We start from the raw sequence: 15,511 nt of genomic DNA, 5'->3' as shown, positions 1-15,511 counted from the left end.
CCTCACTCTGTTATTACAGAGTTTAAGAACCACCTGTTTAAACACAGATGTTTAAACACCATCTGTTTCTTCTTTGTGGATCTTTTCCTATTTTCTTGAGTGATGTCTATCAATAGGTACATGTATTTTGTTATTTAGTTATCAAGCAGTCCATAGGTACACTCACACACACTTGTAAACACTAAAATTAAATAAGTCCTTTGGCAAAACAAGAGATTGGTATAAAGCTTTTTCAGTGGATGATACAGCTGAGTCTCAGAAAATTATGAACACACTGGGATCTCAGCCAGTTTACTCACTGACATGGATGCATCTGGGAGGAGGAGACCAGCCACTCTCTGTGCAGGTCATTGTGTTCTGATTATTTTGAAGACTGTAGCCTTCATAGCAGTGAACTCTTATAGTTTCACCCTGTAAATATTTTTCTTCACGATGTGGGGTATATCCATTTTCCAAATCATTGAAGATGCATTGTCCTAAGGATCATAAAATTAATATGAGAGAATACAACATTAATTTGGGAAAATGGTACATTAAAATTAATCTTATAGAATTGACATGAGAATTAATTTGTATTCAAATACATCACATAAGAAAAAAAAATGAAAGCTAGTACACGTTTGCTAGAAATGAAAATCAACTTTCCATATTATTTGTCCTTAGTTTATGATTAAAATATGTATAAATGATACAGATATTCTTGTAAAGTCTCTGTATCTCTCACAGGATTTACATGAAAAGCCTCTAGTAAATGGAAAATCTATTTTGATGTTTCTACTCACCCGTTGGCCTTACTGTTGTTCAGTTCGGTTCAGTCACTCAAGCCTGTCTGACTCTTTGCGATCCCATGACGCAGCATGCCAGGCCTCCCTGTCCACCATCAACTCCTGGCGTTCACCCAGACTCACGTCCATCGAGTCAGTGATGCCATCCAGCCATCTCATCCTCTGCCGTCCCCTTCTCATCTTGCCCCCAATCCCTCCCAGCATCAGAGTCTTTTCCAATGAGTCAACCCTTCGCATGAGGTGGCCAAAGTACTGGAGTTTCAGCTTTAGCATCATTCCTTCCAAAGAAATCCCAGGGCTGATCTCCTTCAGAATGCACTGGTTGGATCTCCTTGCAGTCCAAGGGACACTCAAGAGTCTTCTCCAACACCACAGTTCAAAAACATCAATTCTTCTGAGCTCAGCTTTCTTCACAGTCCAACTCTCACATCAATACATGACCACTGGAAAAACCATAGCCTTGACTAGACAGACCTTTGTTAGCAAAGTAATGTCTCTGCTTTTGAATATGCTATCTAGGTTGGTCATAACTTTCTTTCTAAGGAATAAGCATCTTTTAATTTCATGGCTGCAATCACCATCTGCAATGATTTTGGAGCCCAGAAAAATAAAGTCTGACACTGTTTCCCTATCTATTTCCCATGAAGTGATGGGACCAGATGCCATGATCTTCGTTTTCTGAATGTTGAGCTTTAAGCCAACTTTTTCACTTTCCTCTTTCACCTTCATCAAGAGGCTTTTTAGTTCTTATTCACTTTCTGCCATAAGGGTGGTGTCATCTGCGTATCTGAGGTGACTGATATTTCTCCCGGCAATCTTGATTCCAGCTTGTGCTTCTTCCAGCCCAGCGTTTCTCATGATGTACTCTGCATAGAAGCTAAATAAGCAGGGTGACAGTATACAGCCTAGACGTTCTCCTTTTCCTATTTGGAACCAGTCTGTTGTTCCATGTCCAGTTCTAACTGATTCGTCCTGATCTGCATACAGGTTACTCAAGGGGCAGGTCAAGTTGTCTGATATTCCCATCTCTTTCAGAATTTTTCACATTTTATTGTGATTCACACAGTCAAAGGATTTGACATAGTCAGTAAAGCAGAAATAGATGTTTTTCTGGGACTCTTGCTTTTTCTATGATCCAGCAGATGTTGGCAATTTGATCTCTGGTTCCTCTGCCTTTTATAAAACCAGCTTGAACATCTGGAAGTTCACAGTTCACATATTGCTGAAGCCTGGCTTGGAGAATTTTGAGCATTACTTTACTATGTGAGATGAGGGCAACTGTGTGAAAGTTTGAGCATTCTTTGGCATTGCTTTTGTTTGGCATTGGAATGAAAACTGAACTTTTCCAGCCCTGTGGCCTCTGCTGAGTTTTCCAAATTTACTGGCATATTGAGTGCAGCACTTTCACAGCATCATCTTTCTGGATTTGAAATAGCTCCACTGGAATTCCATCACCTCCACTAGCTTTGTTCGTAGTGATGCTTTCTAAGGCCCACTTGACTTCATATTCCAGGAGGGTGCAGGAGGGCCGAGAGGAGCTACCACATGTTCAAGGTCAGGAGGGGCGGCGGTGAGGAGCTACCCTTTGTCCAAGGTAAGGAGCTGTGGCTGCACTTTGCCAGAGCAGCCTTGAACAGATACCCCACGTCCAAGCTAAGAGAAACCCAAGTAAGACAGTAGGTGTTGCGAGAGGGCATCAGAGGGCAGATACACTGAAACCATAATCACAGAAAGTAAGTATACTTCAATTAAAAATAAATAAATGTGAAGTAAACAACCACCCACCCCCAAAATTCCATATGCCAAAAGGCCTAGCTGGAGGCTTGCTCATGCATGTATGAGGTAAAAGGCAGACAGATCTCTATCTTGACTGTGATGCCTACAGTGGCTCATGAACCATCTCAATTCCCTCTCAGCTGCACTCCAGGAGTCCTGGAAAACATATCTTAAAAAATCATGCATGGAGCTAATCCTTCTGTGAAAGTCCAGGTTTTCACAGGAGGAACTCTGTCTGCTTCATTCACATACCCTTCCACCCTGTGGCCAGATCCTTGTGCTTACAACTGATTCAGAGGGAAGAACAACCTTTGACAGACTACCAGTGAGCTTGCGCTGAAATTTGGCTTTAAACTGTGACCCAGTACAGGAACACAGATAAGATGTAGTGCTACTTTGGGAGAAACAAAGGACAGGCTGCTAGTACAATTTCTGGTGTACTAATTTATCTGGACAAGACATTGAAGCACAGAAATTCTGACAAAACAGGGATGAGAAGTGTCAGCAAGTGCAATTATAGATCTTTGATAGCTGCAGAGTCTCTAACAGGGTTGAAGGTAGTTATCTCTCACCACAAGGAGACTGGTGCTTTAATTAGAAAAACAGCACGACAAAACTTCAGGGACCATGAACTCAAAGTATCATGACACCCACAAAGTATACAAATCTTCAGTATTCACATCTGAAGATTGGAGACCTGTGATTTATGCAAGGAAGAATTCAAAACAGCTGTTTTAAATAACTCAGTGTGCTACAGAAAATACAGTAAGATAATTGAACAAAAGCAGGAAAACAATAAACAAATGAACAGTAAACAATGGACAAAACAGTTTAATAAAAGTGTACAAATCATAAACAACAACAACAACAAAAACAGAAACTCTAGTGTGAAGGATCCAGGAATGAAATGAAAAAAATCATTAAAGAGTATCATCCACAGAGTGAAAAGAGCAGAAGAATCTGTGAGATAGATGACATATCAAAGTTATCCTGTCAAAGGAGATTAAAATTAAAAAAGCAAAACCTTATAACAAAACAATGAAAAAGAACAAAGAAAGGCTACATGATCTATGCTACATTGTCAATAGAACCAATTTGCAAATTATTGAAGTTCCAGGAGGAGAAAAGGAGATGAGGCAGAAAGCATATTTAAGGAGTAATGTCTGAGAACTTCCCAAATGAAGGATGATATTTGAATATCTAAGTTCAGGAAGCTTACAGATGACCAAATCAAATCAACTTTAAAAATCCTCTACAACACACATTATAATAAAGTTGCAAAAGTCAAAGAAAAATAGAGAAACCTTCAAGTAGCATGAAGAAAAAACAAACAAATAAAACAAAAACCTTAGGATTTACTAGTTGACTTCAGTTCAGTTCTGTCCCTCAGTCCTGTCTGACTCTTTGTGTTCCCATGAACCGCAGCACGCCAGGCCTCCCTGTACATCGCAAACTCCCAGAGTTCACTCAAACCCATATCCATTGAGTCAGTGATACCACCCAGCCATCTCTTCCTCTGTTGTCCCCTTCTCCTCCTGCCCACAATCCGTCCCAGCATCTGAGTCTTTTCCAATGAATCAACTCTTCACATGAGGTGGCCAAAGTACTGGAGTTTCAGCTTTAGCATCATTCCTTCCAAAGAAACCCCAGGGCTGATCTCCTTCAGAATGGACTTGTTGGATCTCCTTGCAGTCCAAGGGACTCTCAGGAGTCTTCTCCAACACCACAGTTCAAAAGCATCAATTCTTCAGCACTCAGCTTTCTTCACAGTCCAACTCTCACATCCATACATGACCATAGGAAAAACCATAGCCTCGACTAGATGGATCTTTGTTGGCAAAGTAATGTCTCTGCTTTTGAATATGCTATCTAGGTTGGCCATAACTTTTCTTCCAAGGAGTAAGCCTCTTTTAATTTTATGGCTGTAATCACAATCTGCAGTGATTTTGGAGCCCCCCAAAATAAAGTCTGACTGTTTCCACTGTTTTCCCATCTATTTCCCATGAAGTGATGGAACCAGATGGCATGATCTTCATTTTCTGAATGTTGAGTTTTAAGCCAACTTTTTCACTCTCCTCTTTCACCTTCATCAAGAGGCTTTTTAGCTCCTCTTCTCTTTCTGCCATAAAGGTAGTGTCATCTGTATATCTGAGGTGATTGATATTTCTCCTGGCAATCTTGATTCCAGCTTGTGCTTCTTCCAGCCCAGCATTTCTCATGAAGTACTCTGCCTATAAGCTAAATAAGCAGAGTGACAATATACAGTCTTGACCTACTCCTTTTCCTATTTGAAAACAGTCTGTTGTTCCATGTCCAGTTCTAACTGTTGCTTCCTGACCTCCAAACAGATTTCTCAAGAGGCAGGTCAGGTGGTCTGGTATTCCCATCTCTTTCAGAGTTTTCCACAGTTTATTGTGATCCACAGAATCAAAGGCTTTGACATAGTCAATAAAGCAGAAATAGATGTTTTTCTGGAACTCTATTTCTTTTTCTATTATCCAGCAGATGTTGGCTATTTGGTCTCTGGTTCCTCTGTCTTTTCTAAAACCAGCTTGAACAACTGGAATTTCACAGTTCAATATTGCTGAAGCCTGGCTTGGAGAATCCATCTTAAACAAGATTAAATATTTTTCTTAAAATTCTTATGCAGATTAAAATCTGTTTCATACTGCTAATACCTTCATTTTAATGGAACTTATGCTTTGAAAATTCATTTTAAATATATGCTTGGAATTACCATTAAGGTCACTGAAATGTTTTATATCATTACAGTTTTCTTTCATGGAATAACTGCTTTAAGTATGCTGAAATTTTACACTGTACTGTTAGAAAGAAGGATTGTTTAGAGGCCACCTAGAGGAAGTTGAAGTGTAAGGGAAGCATCCCCAGAAAATACTCTGTTCAGTTAACCTGATGTTTTTCTATATTTTCTGGTTTTAGGAAAGTCCACAACGCCTTCCACAATCCTCTCTTCAAACATTAGAACCTAAGTCCTCACCACTGAGTGTGCAGGACTTAGTGTCCATTTCTAAAGAATACACATGACTGACACACACTGTGTGACCAAGCCATACCTGGTGTGGAGGTTTCCTCCTCCCTCTCTGGGGTCACTGCCCCTGAGGAAAGCTAGCTGTCTCTCAAGTGACCTGCAGAGACGCCCAGCTGGTCAGGTACTGAGGCCTCCCCAAAAAGCCAGGACAGTGAGCCAACTTGGAAGCAAAGCCTCCAGCCCAGCTGAGCCTCCAGGTGACAACGGCCCTGGTCAATACCCTGACTGCCACCCATGCATAGTGATTCAGAACCAGACAGTGAAGGCCCTTCCTCATTCCTGACCCACAGGAGCTCTAAGAATATGGAGGGTGCTGTTCTAAGCCAAAACGTTTTCTGGGAAACGTGTTAATTTGACTATGTATCTAATACAATGGCTTCCCAGTGGGCACAAGGTAAGGAAGTGGCCTGACAATGCAGGAGACAAATTATACGCATGTATCAATCCCTGGGTTGAGAAGAACACCTGGACGAGGGCACTCCAGCATTCTTGCCTGGAAAATCCCATGGACAGCGAAACCTGGTGGGCTATAGTCCATAGAGTGGCAAAGAGTCAGACATGACTGAGCAATATAGCATGCATACACACAGGCATCTAAAACAATAGGTGCTATATGATGTTATTTTTACTTAATGGCTTAGATCCAGTATTACAATTATTTTGCATGCTAAGTCGCTTCAGTCGTGTCTAGTTCCTTGTGACCACCTGTGCACTATATCCTGCCAAGCTTCTCTGCCCATGGGATTCTCCAGCCAAGAACAGTGGAGTAGGTTGTTAGAGATTTTTATATTCAAAGACACAGCGATATTTTAACTTTGAGTGGCAAAAATGTAAAGATTTTTTAGTTTACAAAAATGTTTTTATTCCTTGTTAGAATTGCCTACTTCAAGAAGCAAATAATGCCTCCAAAAGCCCCGAATTGCCATACACAGTAGGACAGATACTTGGATTTGCCGTACTGCATAGGGCATGGTGCCCCATTGTTGTATGTTTAAGAGAAAGAAATTTCACAATTAAGAAGAAGGTCAAGATATGAATGGAATGTACAGGTACATCTCAGAGGAGGTACCCAGTCATCTCTGGTACACGTTGTATCAGTTCCACTGATCTCAGGAATAAAACCCTTTTTACTTTTGGATCGCAGCCATTCTGACTGGTGTGAAATGGTACCTCATAGTGGTTTTGATTTGCATTTATCTGATAATGAGTGATGTTGAGCATCTTTTCATGTGTTTGTTAGCCATCTGTATGTCTTCTTTGGAGAAATGTCTATTTAGTTCTTTGGCCCGTTTTTTGATTGGGTTGTTTATTTTTATGGAATTGAGCTGTAGGAGTTGCTTGTGTATATTTGAGATTAGTTGTTTGTCAGTTGCTTCATTTGCTATTATTTTCTCCCATTCTGAAGGCTGTATTTTCACCTTGTCTATAGTTTACTTTGTTGTGCAGAAGCTTTTAAGTTTAATTATGTCCCATTTGTTTATTTTTGCGTTTATTTCCAATATTCTGGGAGGTCGGTCATAGAGAATCCTGCTGTGATGTATGTTGGAAAATGTTTTGCCTATGTTTTCCTCTAGGAGTTTTATAGTTTCTGGTCTTACATTGAGATCTTTAATCCATTTTGAGTTTATTTTTGTGTATGGTGTTAGAAAGTGTTCTAGTTTCATTCTTTTACAAGTGGTTGACCAGTTTTCCCAGCAACACTTGTTAAAGAGATTGTCCTTAATCTACTGTATATTTTTGCCTCCTTTGTCAAAAATAAGGTGTCCATTGGTGTGTGGATTTATCTCTGGGCTTTCTATTTTTTTCCATTGATCTATATTTCTGTCTTTGTGCCAGTACCATACTGTCTTGATGACTATGACTTTGTAGTAGAGCCAGAAGTCAGGCAGGTTGATTCTTCCAGTTCCATTCTTCTTTCTCAAGATTGCTTTGGCTATTTGAGGTTTTTTGTATTTCCATACAAATTGTGAAATTATTTGTTCTAGCTCTGTGAAGAATACCATTTCACCCCAGTCAGAATGGCTGCGAACCAAAAGTCTACAAGCAATAAATGCTGGAGAGGGTGTGGAGACAAGGGAACCCTCTTATACTGTTGGTGGGAATGCAAACTAGTACAGCCACTATGGAGACCAATGTGGAGATTCCTTACAAAACTGGAAATAGAACTGCATTATGACCGATCAATCTCACTGCAGGGCATACTCACTGAGGAAACCTGAATTGAAAGAGACACGTGTAGCCCAATGTTCATCACAGCACTCTTTATAATAACCAGGACATGGAAGCAACCTAGATGTCCATCAGCAGATGAATGGATAAGAAAGCTGTGGTACATATACACAATGGAGTATTACTCAACCATTAAAAAGAATACATTTGAATCAGTTCTAATGAGGTGGATGAAACTGCAGCCTATTATACAGAGTGAAATAAGCCAGAAAGAAAAAGAGCAATACAATATCAGAGCAGATCAGTCACTCAGTCGTGTCCGACTCTTTGAGACCCCATGAATTGCAGCACGCCAGGCCTCCCTGTCCATCACCAACTCCCGGAGTTCACTCAGACTCACGTCCATCGAGTCAGTGATGCCATCCAGCCATCTTATCCTCTGTCGTCCCCTTCTCCTCCTGCCCTGAATCCCTCCCAGCATCAGAGTCTGTTCCAATGAGTCAACTCTTCACATGAGGTGGCCAAAGTACTGGAGTTTCAGCTTTAGCATCATTCCTTCCAAAGAAATCCCAGGGCTGATCTCCTTCAGCATGGACTGGTTGGATCTCCTTGCAATCCCAGGGACTCTCAAGAGTCTTCTCCAACACCACAATTCAAAAGCATCAATTCTTCTGAGCTCAGCTTTCTTCACAGTCCAACTCTCACATCCATACATGACCACAGGAAAAACCATATCCTTGACTAGACAAACCTTTGTTGGCAAAGTAATGTCTCTGCTTTTGAATATGCTATCTAGGTTGGTCATAACTTTCCTTCCAAGGAGTAAGTGTCTTTTAATGTCATGGCTGCAGTCACCATCTGTAGTGATTTTGGAGCCCAGAAAAATAAAGTCTGACACTGTTTCCACTGTTTTTGCATCTATTTCCCATGAAGTGATGGGATCAGATGCCATGATCTTCGTTTTCTGAATGTTGAGCTTTAAGCCAACTTTTTCACTCTCCACTTTCAGTTTCATCAAGAGGCTTTTTAGTTCCTCTTCACTTTCTGCCATAAGGGTGTTATCATCTGCATATCTGAGGTGATTGATATTTCTCCCGGCAATATGATTCCAGCTTGTGTTTCTTCCAGTCCAGCGTTTCTCATGATGTACTCTGCATATAAATTAAATAAGCAGGGTGACAATTCAGAGCCTTGACGAACTCCTTTTCCTATTTGGAACCAGTCTGTTGTTCCATGTCCAGTTCCAACTGTTGCTTCCTGACCTGCATACAGATTTCTCAAGAGGCAGATCAGGTCGTCTGGTATTTCCATCTCTTTCAGAATTTTCCACAGTTGATTGTGATCCACATAGTCAAAGGCTTTGGCATAGTCAATAAAGCAGAAATAGATGCTTTTCTGTAACTATCTTGCTTTTTCCATGATCCAGCAGATGTTGGCAACTTGATCTCTGGTTCCTCTGCTTTTTCTAAAACCAGCTTGAACATCAGGAAGTTCACAGTTCACATATTGCTGAAGCCTGGCTTGGAGAATTTTGAGCATTACTTTAGTAGCACACATATATATGGAATTTAGAAAGATGGTAACAATAACCCTGTATACTAGACAGTAAAAGAGACACTGATGTATAGAACAGTCTTATGAACTCTGTGGGAGAGGGCGAGGGTGGGATGATTTGGGAGAATGGCATTGAAACATGAACAATATCATATATGAAACGTGTCACCAGTCCAGGTTCGATGAACGATATGGAATGCTTGGAGCTGGTGCACTGGGACGACTCAGAGGGATGGTACGGGGAGGGAGGAGGGAGGAGGGTTCAGGATGGGGAACATGTATATACCTGTGGCGGATTCATGTTGATATATGACAAAAACAATACAATATTGTACAGTTAAAAAATAAAAGAAAACTTCAAAAAAAAAAAAAAAAAACCCTTTTTACACTCATATGCGATTGTATCTTGACCTCTGTATTTGCTTAATTCAGATCTGTACACACCGTTTGGAATATGAGGAGGATCACATATTATTTCTGAAAAGAAAAAAGGTATGTTCACAATACAGAAATCACATCCCTTAAAATAATCAATTATATAAAAATATAAAAGTGGATGTTATTAATTTGTTCTTAGTACAGCACAAAAGTCCGTAAAATGAACACAGCCTCATACCTCTCCTTCTGTATCACTTACATTTCCCTTCACTGTGTTTCTCATCTGATGTATCTGTACCCTCAGTACACTTGAACCCTCTTTCTCCACAGTCAGCATGCACTTCATGATACTCCACATCTGGCAAAAAATTCATGATTTATCACTTCAGCTATTCTGTCCACTTTCTGCAAGTTTATTGGCTTCTGCATTTCTCACAAGTACTCCTGGAAAATATTCTCCTCCCTCCAGACACTTGTTGCAATAGCACACCCTGTCCTTTTGCTGCTGCTGCTGCTGCTAAGTCGCTTCAGTTGTGTCCAACTCTGTGTGACCCCATAGACGGCAGCCCGCCAGGCTCCCCCGTCCCTGGGATTCTCCAAGCAAGAACACTGGAGTGGGTTGCCATTTCCTTCTCCAGTGCATGAAAGTGAAAAGTGAAAGTGAAGTCACTCAGTCGTGTCTGACTCTTCGCTAACCCATGGACTGCAGCCTACCAGGCTCCTCCGTTCATGGGATTTTCCAGGCAAGAGTACTGGAGTGGGGTGCCATCGCCTTCTCCACCTGTCCTTTGAAGTAGACTTAAATACAGGGATTGCATAGGGCAGTGAAATGAATGTGGAAGTAATGTTTTCCTTTAGGGAAGGAGTTGAAAAAGTCTTTGAATTTTTATGTTCTCTTTCCCACAGCTGTAGTGATTAAAGAAGAACATGGAAGGTCATATCTCCATTCCCTGATTCTTACAATTAAAATAATGAGGAGGGTCCTCCTGACCTATGTTTTCTGGGAAATTTGTTAATTAAGACTATATATCTAATACAATGGGCTTCCCAGTTGGCACAAGTGGTAAGGAATCCACCTGCCAATGCAGGAGACATAGGAGATGCAGGTTCCAATGAGGGTTGGAAGTGAGCATGCATAGAAAGTAAACTTTAGTTTTTTAAGCCACTAAGACTTTGGAATACATTATTTTTATTGTAATAAAATAAACTAATCCATGTTTCAAAACTCCTCTTTAATATAAAGACTCAGGTGAAAGGTGTCTGTTGTAAATACTGAGCTCCACCATTGTAGGGCGGAAGTAGCCATAGACAATACATATAAGAAATGGGCTTGTCTCTGTTCCAGTAAGTCTTAGTTTACAAAAAAGGGATGGGCTGGATTTGACCTGGGGCTATGGCGTGAACCATACATGGGACAACAAACTGGTTCAAATTTGAGAAAGGAGTACATCAAGGCTGTATATTGCCACTATGCTTATTTAAAGCACATAGAAATAACTATGGAACTCTTTTTTATTATGAAGGAATTGTATCACAGATATTGCAATTTATATGAACTCATGTAGTTCTGCTATGGAATTAAAATACCGTATTAAAAAAATAGATCAAATGCAATACATAATTTCAGCGAATGATCTGTAAAAATTAATATGTTTTTGTTATTGATAATAGAGTAATTATTAACAAAATACTTTATCAAAGAAATTAATTTAACCCATTGTAAAGTGAAAGTGAAGTCACTCAGTCGTGTCTGACTCTTTGCGACCCCATGGACTGTAGCCAACCAGGCTCCTCTGTCCATGGGATTTTCCAGGCAATAGTACTGGAGTGGATTGCCACTTCCTTCTCCAGGGGATCTTCCCAACCCAGGGACTGAACCCTGGTCTCCCACATTGTAGACAGATGCTTTACCGTCTGAGCCACCAGGGAAGTTTTAACCCATTGTATTACATCTCCAAAAAGCAACTGCTCCAAGAAGCAGTTCTTGTGATTGCCATCCCTTCAAGTTTATGTCAAAAAAAAAAAAAAAAGCTGGCCATCATCTTTTACACTCTCCTGTCTCAAACATTTTTCCCTGGGATTCCAGCAACAGTGACTAAATTCCCAGATTCTATTCTCCCTTCATCTCAGTCGTTTCTTTCCTGTTTGCAACTTGATATTTTTCCTGTCACTTCACTATTTCACTTAAAATGCTGCACTGATTCCCAAACTAGTCTGCATAAAAGCCTAATCCTTCAGCATGGTGTGTGCCGCCCCTCAGAACCTTGGACTGCCCATATTCACTCCGTCACTGACTTCTCTGCCTGCATCCTACATTAAGGCCCCTGAGAACAATGGGAACAAGAGGCTTCATGCTCAAAGAGGCCTCAAGACCACTGGTCCTTCCTCTCCATCTGACTGGTTTGCTTTTCCCTGCCTCAATTCATCTAAAGATTCTCATTCTTCCTTTTAGACATGTTTGGCATCATACCACCTACAAAGTCACTTCCATTTTGCTTGTTATGAGAAAATGGTATACGAAACATGAGTCCCTTCACCATTTGCTCTTTCTGACAACCAACATTTAGTAACGTTACCTGCATTTACTACCAGGAAAATATATCACAAATCTATCCTCTGCTCTACATCACTTCAGCCAAGCATTTATCTAATCACACTTTTTCACCCTGTGTGGCTTCTTGAGTCTTCTCTTGTCCATCATAAGCACAGCATACTAAAAAAGTACAAACAGCCTTCAAAAATCCAAATAAAATGATATCATTCCTTTTCTTAAAATTCCCTATGACTTTTCAACAATCATAAAATCAATCCAAGTGTTAATATGCCTTGAAATATCCTAGATCATCTTTCCTTTGCCTCATGTCAGCTTCAGCTCATAAAATCCTCTCTCATTGAGTAGAATCTGCCCACCTTCATATTCTCCAAATATTACTTTGTTGCCAAACGTTGCACATAACTCTTCCCTTGACTTGGGACACTCAAGATACACTCAGCTTTCCAGAGACTGAAGCCCTGTTTCCAACCCTGGAAAAAACACATCTGATTGGCAAACATAAAAGAGATCCATGTCATTGTCCTCAGAACTTATCAAAGCACCTGCCAAAACCTGTAAAAGTTAACATTCAAGGTAGGAGGTACAGACAGAAACACGGGAGAAAAATATTTGAAGAAGTTGCAAGACCCTGTCATTTTGGTACTGAGTGAGTCATTGGACTTTAAAACTTCCCCTCCTTTCAGGTTATATTATAGTAGAAGGAAGCATCGTTCCTTAAAGATGATTCTAGATTAGTGTAATCTGATAAAAATAAAACACTCTGACAATTACTGTTAAATTTTGTTTATCTTGAAGGAAAGAACATCTGGAAAAGAGCACTTACCATAACATGCAGCTTTATCAGACCAGCCGTCTTGACCACATACTATGGAGCCTGTGGTGTGTCCATCTTGGTTCTCATACCCATGGAGACATTCGTAGTCCAGCCTGTCGTTCAGCCTGAACCATGTGCCATCACTTTTGGCTCTGGCATTCTCAAATACTGGCCTGGCACAGGATTCTAGGGGATAATGGGATTGCGATTTCAATTATAATATTATTTAGTGGGCAATTTTGTTGAGTTTCATCTCAAGGGAAAAGGGCGTCACCAATTAGTATGTACTAATCATAAAAAATAAAAAAAAAGAATACCAATTATATATCACTGCCTTGAAGTAATTACTGAAAATGACAAAAAGTGTATTTCTATGCAACATTTTTCTCAACACTTAATGTCCCTGAATTATTTATTTTATGAACATGTTCCTGAGTTGTTGTACTTATGCATTTTTCCAATGCTAGTATTAAAATAAGCCATTACATAAGTATTATACATAACAGCAGTTTCTGAATTAATATGCCAAATTTATTAGCAGTTGTGACATATTTGCCAGAGAAAACTTAATTGAAAAAAGTAATTTTAAAAAGGCAAGTTAATTTTTAAAGATTTCATAAAATTTTTAGAATTCACATGCTGATTTTACTTTTCCAACTATATTTCTAATGGTTGTACATTCTTTTATACTTATCAAGGTTGAATACAGACATAGTTCTATTCTTTCTAGCTATTCACAAGAAAATATGTTAACAAACAATCTCAGTTTTCACTAACACCATAGACTGATATTAATAAATGTTTAAATAATGTACTTCAATTTCATAATATGAGAAAGCAAAATTATACTAATAAAATATAATAATGGAGACTTTTTCATAAAAAAGAATGTTAGAATGGAAAAGTTGTCATATATTAAAATAAAAAGTTTGTTATGGGGCAACATTTTTCATTTTGAGGATGTAGTGTCTATAGCAAGACTAGGCATTGGAAAAAGTCAAATAAAATCAGTAGAAATGGATATTATAAAACCCACTTCACTTAAAGTGAATATGTAAAATATAACTTCAAAAATATCACCGTGTAGCTTTGGGATGAATAAGACAAACTCATAATTGTTCTTAGGATATCTTCATAAACATCTATGTGGTGCTACAGGAAAAATTTTCAGCACAGCAGAATTTGGTCCTGTCCAAGTGTTTCTCTGTCTCCTTAACTAGATGTTTATGAAGATCTAAGAGAGAACTTTTCACAAGGATATCTACAGTAGAGACTCAATATATGAATTATATATCATATTACTTGAAGCTTATGCACCATGTTCTCACATCTTTGCTTAGAAAGACAACTTTTAGGCTTAGGAGGAGAGACTCTGGCTTAAGAGTCTCCTAAATTAAAAGCAGATGCAATCAGCATAAAGGTCTCAGCTAAAAATAAATGAATTCATCCTGGAATAGAGTTAAGGCTCTTAATCAAATCAGTTTTTAGTCACAGGATGTGACAAAACCTTGAAAGAAAGGGTGTAATGGTATTCTACTCCACTAGTAATTAATCATAAAAAGCAAAAAAAAAAAAAAATACATTTTCCAAAGCTTTGCAATTGATCTTTTCAAATAACAGCCATGAAACCACAAAACACTTCATATAACCCTACTCCAGCTAAAATGAAAAAAAAAAAAAAAAAAAAAAAACGAACGGAAGAAAGAAAAAGGGATAAAAGAATAAAGTTAAAAAGTACTTCTGTATAATTAGCATCAGGATAAAGAATACTAAGATAATGAATTACTTACTAATGCATACAGGTTGAGTTGACCATCCATTTTGCAGACATGTAATTAATCCTGAAGTCTTACCATCTGCTGTTACATATCCTGGTTTACACTTATATTCTGTTTGTTTATTTAGGGGATACGTAAAGGTAGATTCAGACAAAAATCCATTCTCAACCCTTATATTGGATTTTGAACATGTTTCTAAAAGGGAGAAAGCATAAAGAACAGGTAAGCATATATTTGATACACATTTCATAAAGACTCAAATAAGGTAATGATACAAAAAAGGGGAGTCACTTATGACTATAAACCAAGAAAACTTCTAATCATTTAAGGTCGTGTGTAAGAGAGAGAGAGAGAAAAAAAAAAAAAGCAACTATGAGTTTCCAAAGATATTAAACCAAAACACTTGATTTCTATTTTCTAGAACAAAGCAAGATTTAAAATACTCTGAATCCCTTCTAAGAAATTATTAGAAATCTGTTTGTCTAAAGGATCTGGAATCCCACAGCATGTCAGAAATCTTTTAGCAATGGGTTTCCTTTCCTGGGACTTGTTGAAAGTATTGTCTAGTCTGGATCTCTTACACAACCCAGAACACAGATCAGGTGATGATCACAGAACCTTCCACCATAGTGACCCCAGCCTTTGTCTCTGAGA

At 39.0% G+C, this 15,511-nt stretch overlaps 1 protein-coding gene across 1 annotated transcript in view; it reads right to left on the bottom strand.

Annotated features, from left to right (window-relative positions):
- Positions 1–15,052, bottom strand: part of LOC138986934 (complement factor H-related protein 4-like) — a gene marked incomplete at its 5' end in the record, with an annotated part of 89,955 nt that extends 74,903 nt beyond the window's left edge. The window contains 2 exons of the mRNA XM_070366919.1: positions 13,089–13,265; positions 14,870–15,052. Of these exons, the coding sequence (XP_070223020.1) occupies positions 13,089–13,265; positions 14,870–15,052 (360 nt within the window). The remainder of the gene's footprint in view (positions 1–13,088; positions 13,266–14,869) is intronic.
- Between the last annotated feature and the right edge of the window lie 459 nt (positions 15,053–15,511).

The sequence above is a fragment of the Bos mutus genome, unplaced genomic scaffold (assembly GCF_027580195.1).
Source record: "Bos mutus isolate GX-2022 unplaced genomic scaffold, NWIPB_WYAK_1.1 CTG271, whole genome shotgun sequence".
NCBI classification, from domain to species: domain Eukaryota; kingdom Metazoa; phylum Chordata; class Mammalia; order Artiodactyla; family Bovidae; genus Bos; species Bos mutus.
Note: the sequence above shows the minus strand (reverse complement) of the source record. Positions and strands in the feature narration are given on the sequence as shown.